This window comes from Gymnoscopelus braueri (genome assembly GCF_963280865.1).
Source record: "Gymnoscopelus braueri genome assembly, chromosome: 1".
NCBI classification, from domain to species: Eukaryota; Metazoa; Chordata; class Actinopteri; order Myctophiformes; family Myctophidae; genus Gymnoscopelus; species Gymnoscopelus braueri.
In genome coordinates, this window is record NC_137603.1 from 63,075,584 (window position 1) to 63,092,195 (window position 16,612).

Below are 16,612 nucleotides of genomic sequence, written 5' to 3' on the forward strand. Positions count from 1 at the left end.
GTGTGTGTGTGTGTGTGTGTGTGTGTGTGTGTGTGTGTGTGTGTGTGTGTGTGTGTGTGTGTGTGGGACAGAGAGAACAAATGTGTGCACGTTGCCTGTTACAGCTTCAAGGCCACACCTTGACCCAAACAAGGCAATCTGTTAGAGTGGGAGTGGTGAAAGTGACAGCCAGGCAATGTGCTCCATTCAAGGAACTGAAAAGCAGATGGAGTCATCACACACACATGCACACGCACGCGCGCACACACACACACACACACACACACACACACACACACACACACACACACACACACACACACACACACACACACACACACACACACACACACACACACGCACACACACACACACACACACACACAGTTTAACAATTTATTTATGTCCACACACAGGTACAGTATTTTACGTGCAGTTAAGGTTACATTCACAAACTCATGGATATATGTCCTCATGATACAACTCGCATGTCACTCAGCACTCCAAGTAGCAGTGGCTCCGCCATATATGGCAGCAGAGACAGCACAATACTTTGCCAGCCTTTCTGCCTCGTCTTTGGGCATCCCAAGTTGTTCGAAACCCTCTAAGTATCAGTCCGTGGGTATAATGGCCCCGATTCATAAAGGGATTTACGACCATATTTTGTACCTACCGGCATTTAGGACAAATCCTACACCTGCAGTCGGATTCATAAAAGTTTTTTGGCCTGTGTTTTGTGCGTCAGGTGCGCACATTCTCAGGTCAGCCCCGAGGCTGTCTTACCAGGGCTGAAATGTGCGTATGTCTTTAGAATGCTTTATTCTTCATGCCAAAATCAATTACAACAGTGGCAAACCTCAAATAAAATGTATATGTGCCCGACATTTGTCAACACATATATATAAAAAATTTAAAGTAAATGTCAAACGATGTATTGCTTGTAGCCTATGCATAATATAGACATGATGTAGATTCCACCGCTTTTTATTTATTTTCTAGGCTATCAGTTCCATTTAGAGCTGAATTATTAGGTCCTCAGTGAGCGGGCCATCTCAGCCAAAGTGTCACGTAATAATGAAAATAGGCTATCATGCCTTAATGAAACTGCGGAGGGACTGACGCACCAGTGTCCGTGCCGCGGTATTAATTGGTAGGCTAATAGCCTACTGTAGGCTACTCTACTGTATATTGATCACATGAACGCCACACACAACAGCCTAATAAATGTTACCATCTGATGAGGAAACTATAGTGATGAAAGCTGTGTCCAGAAGATCCATTCCCCATTCAGACGTAGGACAGTGATATATTAATCAAAAATTAACTAATTTAATCAATAAGTAATCAATAAGCTCTGGTCCATAATCGGATAGCAGCGTTCCACTTGTATGCCCTGGATTTATTTCAACATCATCTTTTTACCTGGTAAACGTGAGCAATGTTATATCCTTTCCAGGTTATTAGTCTATTATTTGCTGGCGGGGTTAAACCTTGTAAACATTACACATTACGTTCAGCTGATCCATCGTGCAATAGTGGGACTCGCTTCCAGACAGATCAGAATGATGTTCAAGTTCTCTGTCAGTGTCAAGGCAATACAGCCGACAGCTGTAACCGGTGTTGCCAGATCTTGTGAGAGAAATAAGCAACCAGGTCTATGAAAATAAGCCCAGAAGAAGCAACTGGCACTTAAGCCATTATAAGCACTTTAATTAAACCGTTGTGAGCTTGTAGATCTGCTATATTTAGCAAAATCTTGTAATGAAATGTGGAATATTTGGAAGATTTTTTAAATATTATAACAACACAAATCTGCCTCCAGCTGGCACAAAACATTTTCAGATGGTGCTTATAGGGATAAATTAGCCTACATATTAACTTGGGGGTCCATGACATAAAAATATTTGAGAACCACCGGTTAAAACAATTGAACAATTGTGAAGCAAGCACAAATAACCAACTACACTTTAGAAACAAGCCCAAAAAACCGCACCCCACTGTTACCAATATTTACAAGCAACTTTACAGAAAAATAAGCGCAAATTCGCTTATAATAAGCGGACATGGCAACACTGTGCCGTAAAGTGACGTTAAAGTTGGATGCTGTTGGATGCAGACTTCGAGATTAATCAGCTCCTACACCTGGTCATACGCACGTCTCTGGGATATACGAACCCCTTTGGGAATTGCACGTCCGTTTGTGACTACCAAAATACGACCTCCTTTACGAACTTTATTTACCCCATATTTACGACCCTCGTTATGAATCGGGGCCAATGTCCTTGGCTGGATCACCAGAGGAAACAAACTGCTTAGTCTTGCACTGCTGCTTGGTGTTAAAGCACCCTCTGTAGTTGTTAAGGAAAAAAAAGAAAATACCAATTTTTAAGCTTAAGGATAATTCCTTTTAACAGGTCGTTCATGAAAGTCCTTGCGGTTTTGTTTCCAATGAGAACCTGTGAGCAATTAGGGGTTAAGAGTCTTGCTCAGGGACAAATTTCATTTCATCGACACATATGCTGACCTGGCCTGGAATCGAACCTGGGGCAACTAGAGCCTCTGGCTCCTTAGGCGGGCTCACTAACCACTCAGCTATGGCCGCTTCATTTTTATAGTGTTCCGTTCCAATTTTGCCTGCTCATTTCTTAGTGTCATGACTTCCAATTTCACTTGTTTAATCTATATCCTGATTGAGTTCTCTATCCTGATTGGATAAAATCTGAAATGAAACTTATCCTTTAACTTATACTTAACTTATCCTTTTACTGAACAAACACTCTATAGCAATGGGTAGTATCAGAATATAGAGCTATTTAACACTTATTTTAACCAAAGAAAATCACTTACCCTACCTTTAACGTCATGCCCCGGACACACACACACACACACACACACACACACACACACACACACACACACACACACACACACACACACACACACACACACACACACACACACACACACACACACACACACACACACACACACACACACACACACACACACACACACACACACACACACACACACACAGCAGACAGAGTCATCAATCCCACCGGCCTTCTGTGGAATATCTGGGTGCTCTGCTCACATGGAGGGGAACAGGTGTGTGTTCATAAGACTGTGGACAGAGGCGGCGGTGGCTCGGGAGGTAAGAGCCGCAACTCTGGTAAACGGAAGGTTCCTGGTGCGATCCCCGGCTCCCCCTGGGTTAGTGTCGAAGTGTCCTTGAGCACTTAAGCCCTAACTGCTCCTGATGAGCAAGTCGGTGCCTTGCATGGTTTCCTCTGTCGTCAGTGTGTGTGAATGTGAATGAATGTAATGCACATTGCAAAGCACTCTGGATAAAGACGCCACATACCACCAGTTATGCACACACACACCCATGCACACATGCAGTGAAATGTACACACTTTCACCAATATACGCACATGTCAACATATATGAATGTGCATTTGCATTACTGTATAGCTCCAAACATTACTGTATACTTCCAAACACTACTGTATAGTTCCAAATAGTTTCAAACATTACAGGGCTTGGAACGATAGTCTTTTTTTGGAACTATACAGAATAGTTCCAAACACTGTTCTGTAGAGTACAGTGTTTGGAACCTTTTCAACAAACATGATCGCGTCCCAGTGAGATCACTGTGTTGTAACATAGTGTTAGATCAGGTACCAGACCCAGATCCACCTCAGCCAGCTCGTTGCTCTCAGCAGTACAAAGTGTGTCGAACAGCTGTGTGTGTGTGTGTGTGTGTGTGTGTGTGTGTGTGTGTGTGTGTGTGTGTGTGTGTGTGTGTGTGTGACAGAGTAGAGACAGCACCTGACACATTCAGCTAGAGACCTCCACAGCTCAGCACACTGAACACTCGATCAGCTTACAGTTGCTACTGCTGCACGCTACACGCACACACACACATACACACACACACACACACACACACACACACACACACACACACACACACACACACACACACACACACACACACACCCATACGTCTCTTTGTTCTTCTCTTCCACTCCCCCGGTTTGGCATGCTTATTCCATGTTCCACCCCTATTCTTCTTTCTTTCTTTCTTTCTTTCTTTCTTTCTTTCTTTCTTTCTTTCTTTCTTTCTTTCTTTCTTTCTTTCTCTCTCTCTCTCTCTCTCTCTCTCTCTCTCTCTCTCTCTCTCTCTCTCTCTCTCTCAAAATGTGCTTAAAGTACGAAAAGTAAAAGTACTGAAATGTTTGAAAATAGCAGAACTACAAGCTCTAGTGATGTGCGGGTCGGGTATTTTCATGACCCGCCCCGCCCCGCCACGGAACCCAACCCGCCTCAACCCGCCACGCAAACCCATATATAAATTCATGGCTCAATACAACCCGCCCGCGACCCGCGGTGGGAAAAAAAAGATAATCATCATCATAATAGCTCAGATTTATTTAGCGCTCTTTTAAGTACCCAAAGTCGCTTTAAATGTCTACAGTTGCACAACATTGTCATGGGCTAAATAAACAAGCATGTTGTTCAAAATATATATATATATATTTTTTGAGAGCGGCTGACCAGCTCACCCGCAGCCCGCATAATTGCCTCTGAAATCCTGACTCGACCACCCACACACACACACACACACACACACACACACACACACACACACACATTCACACACCCAAACACACACACACACACACACACACACACACACACACACACACACACACACACACACACACACACACACACACACACACACACACACACACACACACTAGCACACTAGCACACTAGAGAGCCATTAGACAACCAACAGACGATGGGCCCAAAATGTCTTCGGACATAAAAGCCTGCAGCAGATGGATGTTTGCTGTGTTTGAAACATGTCCTGACATGCACAATGTGGCCAGGTGTCACAGAGAATGTGGGTTTTATGAACATTGAACCGATGAAAAGTATTAACACATTCCCTGCCATAGACGCAACTTAGGAATGATCCCTCGACTCTGATTGAAGAAATGGACGGATGTGACGTCATCCCAAAAACGTCCACTCCTACAATAGGATTTGTAGAAAGACATCTAGCTTGGATTTCCCATTTTTTTTGTTCCAGTGGATAGAAGAGACCCTCCCCCCAGACACTCTTTGTTTACTTCCGTGTACACAACGTGGCTTCCGCGGCTTTCCAAAGATAGTCAATTTAAGGTAAAAAACGCTGGCATGGGGATGAAAAACAATGTTTTAATCTCAGGCAGAAAATTGTATGAAATCCTGGTCCTATTGCATATAAAACGGGTCCTTGAAATTAAAAAGGTTGAGAATCAGAGGTAGACATTACCTTGTACAATGAGGTAGACCTGTGAGGTCTTAGGATGCTGTTTGGTCTGTATGGTACATGTGTAGGAGCCTTCATCATTTACATTCACCTATAGAAATACAGAGAGGAGAGAACTATATCAGTGTGCCTTAAAGGAGCACTTCGCTCATGTTCAAACTTATTTGACTCAAAAGGATCCCTGGCTAATAAGCCAAATATGCCTTACTACCAGGCCTGAAATTTCATCATTTTAGGGGCCACTTGGCCATTGGTGTTCCACAGAAATAATGAATTTAACTTGAAGGTTAATGATTGTATTTTAATATAGTACAAGAATAGTATAACTATCTGTGAATTATAACCCGTTTATTTCACAACATAATGTACTGGCAAATGACCAATATTTGTACAAAGTTATATTGGTCTCGATATATGTCATATTCAGCCCTGAACTTCACTGACTGAAGTAGGGGTCACAGGAATCACATTAGATTCACAGATTAGAAATTGTATGTATTTTCCCCACAAGTTATTTTCATTCAAATCAAATGTGATTGAACTTGCACTAATAATGACTTTAGTTGATTTGTCACTATTTAAAATATAGTAGCTCTTATTCATTAATAATCATAGCTTGTAGATTTGTTTTCACCATTTTAAATTGTTTTTAAATAATAAAAAAAGGAACATACAGGGTTTCCACCCAACAGCGACAATATATAGCCTATATGGTTCTGTATCAGTATATGAGTCAGTTTTAGCAGATTTCATTCTAATTGGCTACTATGACTGCCTACTGCCTATGAATTTCACAGGGCTGGGTAGGTCACCCTGGCCTGGCGGAGTTCTGCCCTGCTGCGCACAGCAGAAAAACAGGTGAAGGCAATTAACTTAAACGAGGACTGTGCTGCACACCAAAAACACATTCTAGCTGCTGAAATAAACTTACCATTTGGATCATTGTTGACAAACGAACAGAACATGGATGTTGTTTGCTAGAGGATCATTTTTTTATTGTCCATTGTTTGTGAGGTGAGGTCACAGATTCTCTCTGCTTTTGTGTGATAGCCTAAACAAATTTGTTTGCCGTGATTAACTAAGTGTGCCTGCCATGTAATCGCAAAACATGTATGGTATTCCGCCATACTTATTAATATCCTTGCAAAACTTTGTCCGTCCGTAACTGCTGAACGGTTTACACTACCCCGGCAAACTATACATCAAAACGTGCGGTTTGGCCGGGAATAGTGTGCTCGGAAGGTTTTTGGCCGTTCCGCGTTACCATTGCGACGTTATTCGCCAAAAAATACGAAAACACGCCCATTTTGGCCGCACGCGGTGCCCCAAATGCTACTCCTCCCACACGGTTTACACGTCCCCGGCAATGTATACATCAAAACGTGCTGAACGACCGGGACAACCAGGCTATTGCTTTTCTTACCGTTTTGCATTACCAAGGCGACGTAATAGGCAAAACTACGTAACCATGCCCCCTTTTTGGCCCCCATCGAAACCGGGGTCATACCTATGTTCCCCGGACCTATGTTCCCCCACTAAGGTTATGGTTAGGTTTAGGTTAGGTCCTATATTCCCCGCTCTCCTAGGAAAGCGGGGAACATAGAACCTGGGGAACATAGGTACGGTCCCATCGAAACCCATGTTAAAAAAAAAGTATCCGAAACGCTTCGAAACTTCGCCTACTCCTCCTAAGTGGGGGTCTGCGAACAAATATATCGGACTCCGTTTTTGGCTCAGACCACCAGAAGTGGGTGAAACAAGCACTTGAAACCATTTGAGTAATTGTTTATATATAAAAATATATATATTAGATTTTTTTTAAACATTTTTTTAGATGCTAATATTTTCCATCAATTTTTCGTTTTTTTTAATTTTCCTTTTATAGGTTTCGGTTTATTTTTTATTCATTTTGTAATCATTTTTTTGCTGCTTTTTTTTTTGCCCCACCAAAATTGACCACCAAAAACCTGTTAGGAGCACGTTTCAGGCCGATTGGTGGTACATTGTAGTGACACTATTTTGAGTCTCCAGCCAGCTGCAGGCACTTGAAATTGCGTAGGAATTGTGTTTCTAGTTTATATTGCTTACTGGATATCAAGTCTCTCATAATTTTGGGATTTTGCCGTATTTTGTCAAATGTATTAATCTATACCTTGCTGTTGATCAAGTGTCGGGTTTTGTGATTAGATGCACACACGCACTGCCACTGCACAATCAATGAGACAGACAGCTGTAATGCAGTTCACTTTTTCTACCAACTGTAGTGTAGGCCAGGGTAAATTAAAGATGATGAAAAACATCGGGGCACATCGGTCTGTACTACGGAATTCTCTCTCTCTCTCTCTCTCTCTCTCTCTCTCTCTCTCTGTCGAAAGCATTGCTTGATCCGCAGCATTTTAAAGTGGAATATAGGCTAGAAATCAAACCTACCACTGGTTAAATGTGCAGCGTTTCACTTGATGTTGTTTAGAATCTCAATTAGACAACTGGTGTCTAGCATATTGACAGGAAGACAGAGCAGAGGGGAAACGGTGAAATCAGCGTGGGCAGTGCAGTCGCGGGCATCAAGGCCACTGTGGCCTTTAGGGCATGTCTTTTTCGAGGGGCACACGGCCTAAGAGAGGCCGTTGTGGCTGCCGTGAAACTCCTGCCCTGCTTACTACATTATAAGTGTCCTCTATAACTAAAATGTAAAATTAAAAACACCTTAAAGGTAGGGTAAGTGATTTTCTTTGGTTAAAATAAGTGTTAAATAGCTCTATATTCTGATAGTACTCATTGCTATAGAGTGTTTATTCAGTAAAAGGAGTCTCCTTGTCTCTCCAGCTCTTTATAAAACAGAAAATGCATTTTCGTTTCAGTTGCAGTTTAATTTCCAATTTGATCCAATCAGGATAGAGAACTCAATCAGTTACAGAACAAACACTCTATAGCAATGATTACTATCAGAATATAGTGCTTTAACCTTTTAACAAAATACTTTTTGTTTTAACCAAAAAATATCACTTACCCTACCTTTAAAGGATCTACACCATGAATTTAAAAAAAATATTTGATATTTAATATCAAATGGTGTATGTCCCTCAAACCTTTTTCAAAAGGTTTGAGCCTAAATCATCACTCAGATATACTCATCCCAAGTCAATTGTCTCTGGCTTATAAAGCACTTTCAGCTGCAATACCAAAACGTCCTCTTGGGCAGGGGGGGGGCTACTGAGCAATTCTGTCTGGCCAGCATCAATGCAATGGCAATGCAAGTGACATCACTTGCATTGCACATTCTGAAATGGCCTGTTCAGACACGCCCATTCTGAAAATCTCTGAAATGAGAATGAATGACTGAATGTTAAAACAAAATATTTTTTGGGGTACAAGAGACACTGTGGAGCCCAAAAAATACTAAAAACCCCCCAAAAAATGAAATTCATGGTGTAGACCCTTTAAATACTGTGTTTATTTTAGAAATAGTTCATCTTTCACTCAATAGGGGCAATGCCCGTTTCAAGTTGATGATGTAATTTGTCCATGTGTGGTCTAGCCCTATGGAATTTATGGAATGCATGTGCAAATAAAAAACAACTTAATACTTCCTAAGGTTAATATGAGCATCAAATCAATATTTTAAATGTTTTTTTTTGCACATGCATTTCATAAATTCCATTTTCATTTTAGTTATAGAGGACAATTAAAATGTATTAAGGCACATTTGGCGTATTAGCCAGGGTTCCTTAGTAATCCTCACTAATGATCCTCACTAATGATCATTTAGGTCTACAACAGCAAAGGCACAGAAAGTGTATGACACAGTGAAGACACACACGTCTAAAGATGTAGCACCAACTTTACATTGTTCTCTATAAGGTCATATTGCTGTACCTTCTGTACCTTCTGTATGTACATTGTTCTCTATAATGTGATACTGCACTAGTACACTACGGTACCTTCTGTATGCGCAGACTGTACTCCAGCTGTCCTTTAGTCACCAGGTCTACTCGGGGGTCCAGGGACCACTTGTCCTGACCAGTGAAGATGATGTTGGATCGATTGAGCCAGGCCACCTTGGACACTTTGTCATCCACATAACACCTGTGGACACAGAGAGAGAGCAAGAACAGAGAGGTGAGGAACACTTTGTCATCCACATAACACCTGTGGACACAGAAAGCAAGAACAGAGAAGTGAGGAACACTCACTTTTATTCTCATCATTAGAGGACAAAGAGAAAGGCGTAAAAGAAAAAAGGAAATGTCACTTTGATAATGTCATTAAAACTCATTCGGTGCCATTTACGTGTAAAACGACATTTTTTTCCACGGCCCAGAGTGCCATTGACATGTAACACATCCAAACCGTGTTTTAAGTGTTTACCACTAGATGGCGCTGTTCCGCAACCTATGAGCCACCATTTCAGGCTCAGCCATCCACTTACTGCTTAGCGTTTTGGGGGAAATGGCTGTATCTTGAGTTCCTTTTCCCCCCCCTGCATTTTTGGCGAGACATGCTACTTTCAACGGCTTATAGCAAAGCAGGTCGGATTGACTTTTCATACCAAAGATAAATATTCTGTGACTACTTGAAAAGGTAAGAAAAATGAAAAATCGCTGCTACTATTGGCAATTATTTATTTATTTACTTGGCACTGAATTAGTTAACTTAACAGTGGAGAGATGGCAAACGGGGAAAATCATAACTATATCAGTGATCTCAAAGAGTAGGCGGACAACATGAAACTCAGCTGGGTTTAAGGCAAGACAAGGGCTTTTAAACAACAATTTGCTGAAACAACTGGAAAAGCCAGATAGATTCAACAGTCAAAGCAACATACACATTGTTATGTATGGGAGCACTTGACCTGCATACATAATTCAAACACTGGTTAATGTTCTTGCTGTGACAAACAGACTGGCTCTGCTAGGCAGCAGGTGTGTTAACAAGTGGTTCCAGACACAACACCCTGCCCCCCTCCCCATGGGGGGAGAGGGGAGCACTCAAATGTTTTACTTAAGTAAAAGTATCATAATATAATAATAATAATAATAATAATAATAATGGATTTTATTTATAACGCACTTTACATTTACAGGAAATCTCAAAGTGCTACAGATTAGAAGGCAATTGCATAAAAACAGAAACATCACACCAGTAAAAGAAAAACACATTGTGAGCTTGTAGATCTGCTATTTTCAAATGGACGAAATGGACAAAATGGACAAAATGTATTTAGGGCTGAAGTGGTTAATGTATGTTTTGTAATATTAACCAAAATCGAATCAAAAGTAACTAGTAACTCATTTTCTGCATCTCTCTCTCTCTCTCTCTCTTTCTCTCTGTGATTGTGTCCATGGTGGCAGCAACCAGTGTAATCAACAGCTACTCATTATTAACTCTGTCTAAACACACAAAGGAGCCGAAGCTGTGATGCTGTTGCTGTCATGTCTTGAAGCATTAGAAACGTTTGATGCAAACGTGCACATTAGGAAGTTAGGAACAGCTGAGAGCATTGTCCTGGCATCACAATCTGTCACACCAGAAAGTCAATATCTAACAGACTAATCTAGAGAGAACGTGCCACGTGTCAGAATTGTCCTTTGCTGTCACTGGAGACTGTGTTGGAGACTACGTGATCTCGTTTGGATGTCTGTAATTAAAGTACAGCAGTAGCTTCCTCTTTATTTGAAGAACCTACAAGTTGTTCGTATAAAACACAACAAAACACGCCAGTGTTCTGGTGGTGGGTCGTGGGTGGTACATTTTCATTAGGCCCAGTCTGACATGAAGCAGGGATAAAACATGCCCGCACCGGCCATAAACATGAATGACCAGAGAGGATATCAAAAGCAGAGGCATGGCTTAATCCCTGCTTGTAGTATAACTGGTCACGTTGAATTAATTAAGCTTAAGGTTAAGGCTACTGTAGCTGCTAAACATACATGTTCAAATCTCTGGACACTTTACTTTATGGGATAGGCCTATGTAGAATGAGGGAAATGAAATGAAGCAGAAAAACCCCATCTACTGTACTATACTTACGAAAAGTCTATAATTTTCTCTATTTCAATAATTCTCAATTTTTCATTCTCATGGTCTTTTTCAATTTATCTCTTTCTTTCATTCTCTAGTTTCATTTTCTGCGTCTCTCTCTCTCTCTCTCTCTCTCTCTCTCTCTCTCTCTCTCTCTCTCTCTCTCTCTCTCTCTCTCTCTCTCTCTCTCTCTTTCTCTCTCTCTCAATTCACTGCCCGGTTCCATTTCCAAATAGAATTGTTCTCGTGGGCTCCATGAAAGTAAATACAAAATAATAATTAGCTCACTGGGGGAGCTGCATGCATACATTTATGGGATGGTTCCCATTTCAAATGGGTTTATCATCCATGAAATTGCAGATAATGGGAATCTGTCAATGGCTTTATGCTCAAATAGTATTTCCCAGAGACAGAGTAGAGCCAGAGGTAGCCATGGAGAAGAGGAGTATTAAAGATGTAATGACATTTATGCCCCATGTCTGCCCTGCCATTATGCAGCCATTACACCATGAAGTTTACATCATACACCAGAGAGGAGAATGCACAGGCAAAACACTTCTCCACAATACACGTCCTTCGAGAGAGAGAGAGAGAACTGCCACTAGATCTAGGGAGAGGTATCGTTGAGAACCATTTCTATGAAAACTGCCACATAAGTCCAATGAATGCATAAATCACCATGGCAATGCTGTCGGGTGGACACCTTATATTATTCAAAAAAAAAATTCCAATGGATCCAGTGTAGTTATTATTTAGTCACAAGCTCTTGTTAATAGCCGATCTACAAGCTCACAATGCGTCGCATCGTTACGCATTGTGAGCTTGTAGATCCGAGATTTTAGTACTTTTACTTTTGGTACTTCAAATATATTTTGATGCCAATACTTTTGTACTTTTACTCAAGAACATTTTGAACACAGGCCTTTTACTTGTAACAGAGTACTTCTACTTTGTGGAGTTTAAAGTGATATTATGCTACATGTCTCACGGTCAATTCCCTGCTAGCTGTGACCGATAGAAATTGGCCCAAGCTGCAACGAAAGCATCAAGACGGGTTTTCCACTTGACATGAGTGAGAGAGAGCATCTATGCTGGGAGTATCTAGGAGTAGAATTTAGTTCAGTGTGTGTGTGCATGCGTGTGTGAGTGTTTGTTTCTTTGTGTGTATCAAGAGCAGAGAGAAGGGCGACTGTGATGGTTCTAATGTGACGTCACACAGCTATAATGCTGCTGCGTAGGACAGCACTACGTCGGCTACGTAAGTCTTTCGGCCTTTCTAAATTAATTCGTTACTTGCGGTTTCCCGAAGCTAGTTAGGCAGACACGTAACGCTGTGCTCTTTGAGAACCTACGACGGTGGTGTTTCCCGAAGAAAGTTAGATAGCACGTAACGCACAACCAGCTGCTACTAATGAGGGTAGAGCGTAGGTTTGGCCGGGTCCCAGCTGTGTAGGAGGCTCTTACGCAGCTGGCGTAGGCTACGCACGACCTGAAATTGCTTGAGGACAACCCGGCTCTTACGTGCCTGCTATAAGGTACTGCGCAGCCTGTGTGGAGACTAGCTCTTACGTGCAGTGTTTGCACTCAGACCCTTCGTAAGGACCGCACGTAAGTCCCTACGCAGCATCTCTTTGGGAAATGCGACCAATTGTGACGATTGCACATTATTATTATTAGTATTCCACTCGACATGTGCATGTTATTATATTTGTAAAATATACATGTTTGTAACATGTTTGAATAAAATATGAACTTGTCCTATTCACATGAACTGTAATGGGTCTGATTGGGGGGGATAATGGAATCAGTGTCGCCCCCCGAGGTTATTAATACAGGGTGTGGTACACAACAGGGGGGTTGAACCAAACCGTGGAGCCAGGTTGAACCAAACCGTTTGTGCCAGGTTGAACGGAGGGGAAAGCAGAGACCTTGAAGCGCCAGTTTATACTGTTTGATACTTTTAAACGTGACATTAAGCTGCAGCCAAGGTTAAAAGACTTTCGAGCCCAGCGGAGAGGAACCTGCCGTTTCTGTCGGGCCGTGGGATCCGAGCGCCGTGGTCGAGACGCCGGTCGGGATTGGAGCCGACAGCCAAAACCGGTGAGATCAACCCGAGCGTTCTGTTCGTTTTGGAATACAGATTAGAGGGGTACCCCGACATCTAGTTATTATTTGGGCCGCATCGGGCGGAGAAGACTTTTCTTTTCATTTGGAGTAAAAGGATTAAAAGGAACTGTTGCGTCGCGGGAGCGCGATCCGAGGAGAGCGGTCGCGGGACTATTTATCTATTTATTTATTTATTTAAGCAGCGTGCGTGCATGACAGACTCTTAAACGCTGTGTGTTTCTGTTTATTGTTTGTGATTGCATTGTGACCCGCGGGGTTACAAGGGACAGTGCGATTTGTTTGGGTGGGAGGGGCAGTTAAAGTAATTATTGTTTGTTTTTGATTTATTTGTTTGTTTGCTTGTTTATTTTATTTATCAGGGAGAGCGACAGGGACTTTGGAAGTGATATTATTTAACTTAAATACCGTTTTACCTGTCAATTAATTCCTAGCTACTACATAAAAAATCGTATCAGTTAAAACACCCACCGATCTCGTTGTTTTTCCTTTTTGGTAATAATTATCCTTTTAGTTAAAAAGGCCGATTGTTACACAATGACTGTTCATATGGCTGTGTAGGGAAGACATGCAATAATATCCTGCTGTATTGTAACCTTATCAATCTCTAGAAAAACAATCCAACGTTCATCTAGAGTACTGCTGATGATTGTAGAGTGGGCAATTAGACTGGAGCAAGCGTCCGATAAATTATAAGTTGTAGTTGTAACTACTACAAACTATTCACATCCAACACAAAGGGTGTATTTTTGCTAGGCAAAAATACACCCTTTGCCATGCACTTATTGCCATGCACATGTACACCTTTTGTCATTCATATGTATTGATGTTATAGCATATGAAATGTAATGTTTTAATATTGGTCAAGGTGCGCTGTCACAATGTTTCCGCATTACATCTGCATGTTTCTATAGTGTGCGTGTCCGCGCACTTCGCGCACGTGCACGAAAATGCATGTGCACGTGACTGCGCATGCATGTACGCTCCCCCGCTTCTAAAAGTAGCACTACAACACTGAACACACCCACTCTCACATTGGATATGTTATCCAATTAATTATTGTTTTATAGTGTTGGATTTGAAAGGACGTAAACATACGTCCTTGGCAGGCAATGTGTTAAGTCAGCCAGTTACAAATAAAGGTTATTATAACAGTTAAGAGCTACTTTCAACCATAAGATAGTATCTTCTTGGTGAATATATGGTCGCATATTAGAGTCTACATTGTATAATACTGGTACAAAAGTGTGAGCATTCCTCAAATATTTCTCTAATTTATGGCCTGATTCAACACTCAACAGCGTTTAAAGGCAGTCACCCATTTCACAATAGCATCTCTCACAGCGCTGTAAGACCTCACATACAGTACACATATCACACTATTTTATTTATATTTACACTACTATATATTGCTATACAGCTTGTTGCAGCACCACATGATGAAACTCAGAGACTACGGAGTGTAACTGCAACAGAGCGCTGCCAGTAAGAAGAGGCTGTCTGTTATATTTCAGTCCTCAAAAGGAAATTGAATTTGTATTTTGCAGTTCCTCCAGCTGTATTTTATACTGTTTCGTTCATTAGTATGCACTGGGAAGCGTGTGCTTTCAATGGAAGAGAACAGGTACTATGCAGAGTTTCCCTTTGACCTCACTGTGGAAGAATGAAACACACGCACGCACATACAAGCTTCCCATGGCATATATCGGGCTTTAAAGGGCTGGCATGTGGTGACAGATAGACGGACGCTGTGTGTATTCTAGCAGGTCTAGAGAGAAAGGGGGGGTGGGGGGCGAGAGAGAGAGGTACAGAGGCGTGATTATGAATCCCACCAACGTTATAGGATATAGACCCGCCTTACCTGTCTGATTGGCTCCCTGGCAGGCATAGTTTTACTGAGGTTAGGGTTAGGGATAGGCATAGTTTTACTGAGGTTAGGGTTAGGGTTAGGTCTAGGCATAGTTTTACTGAGGTTAGGGTCAGGGTTAAGGTTAGGTTTAGGCATATAGTTTTACTGGGGTTAGGGTTAAGGTTAGGTTTAGGCATAGTTGCAGAAAAGGGATAATGCGGTACGCACAGACGACGATACAGACAGACAGACAGACAGACAGACAGACATGGAGGGAAGAACAGAGTTTTTCAACAGAGGATTAAGGCAACATAGTTATTCAGAGAATTATGATGAACCCATTAAGACCTGGAACTGTGTCATTTTAGATTTCTTTGGCTATTCAAAAATAGCAGATAGCACAGAGTGCCGCGCAGCTATGAGCTTGTAGATCTGCTATTTTTTTTAAATCGTGAAAATGTGTACAAATCTTTAAAGTAATACTAGGTAACTTTTAAAAAAAAAACTAAAGTTAAATTGTATATCTTTTGTGAGTGGCAAATGTTTCACAACACCCACTCCATGAATTTCACCCCCGAAATTAGCAGATCTACAAGCTCATAGTGCGGCACGCGGTGCCGCACTATGAGCCTATGAGCTTGTAGATCTGCTATTTTTGAATAGCCAAATACATAAAAAACTAGAAAAAGTGCTCCTCGGAGCACAAGTCTCCACCAGGTCAGGTAGGTTATTATGGCCTCTTGGTGGCGCTATAATAGCAATGTGAAAATGGTGCCATTTATTCTTAGGCCTTTCACGGCAATCAGTACTGCATTCATGATTTGAGGCATTTTGTTCCAAAAATGTGGTTTGCTAAATTAGACCTGCTGGTGGCCCTATAACAGGCCAATGTGAAAAGGGTGGCATTTCTTCCTCAGCCTAGTGAATGTGTGTGCCAAATTTCACGGAAATCGTATACTGCGTTCATGATTTGAGGAAATTTGTTCAAAACAGACCTATCCAGCAAGCTTTGGAAGCCAATGTTAGCCAAGTAGGATGGAATATGAAATATCGGACACATCCATCTTGATCACATGACTATAGAGATACTGTGTACTGATTTGCGTGATTTTTGGACAGAATCTGAAGGAGTAAGAGCAAAAGTCAGCCTCCTGGTGGCGCTCTAAAAGGCATATCTGAAAAATGCAGTGCAAAGGTTTTTCCTTGGCCTCTAGGGAGTGTGCGTGCAAAGTTTCACGCAGATCGGTGCAGTTATAGGTAAAAACCCAAATCGGCCTGTTATAGCGCCACCATGAGACTGATTTGAAAGTTTT

The 16,612-nt window shown here is 41.7% G+C and overlaps 2 protein-coding genes across 2 annotated transcripts in view; one reads left to right on the forward strand and one right to left on the reverse strand.

Moving 5' to 3' along the window:
* LOC308089501 (uncharacterized protein) overlaps positions 1-16,612 on the forward strand; it is a gene marked incomplete at both ends in the record, with an annotated part of 277,868 nt that overhangs the window by 162,288 nt on the left and 98,968 nt on the right. The gene's annotated exons all lie outside the window — the stretch shown is intronic.
* LOC308093110 (limbic system-associated membrane protein-like) overlaps positions 1-16,612 on the reverse strand; it is a gene marked incomplete at both ends in the record, with an annotated part of 111,365 nt that overhangs the window by 28,537 nt on the left and 66,216 nt on the right. Inside the window, 2 exons of the mRNA XM_080439330.1 lie at positions 5,309-5,396; positions 9,247-9,391. Of these exons, the coding sequence (XP_080295456.1) occupies positions 5,309-5,396; positions 9,247-9,391 (233 nt within the window). The remainder of the gene's footprint in view (positions 1-5,308; positions 5,397-9,246; positions 9,392-16,612) is intronic.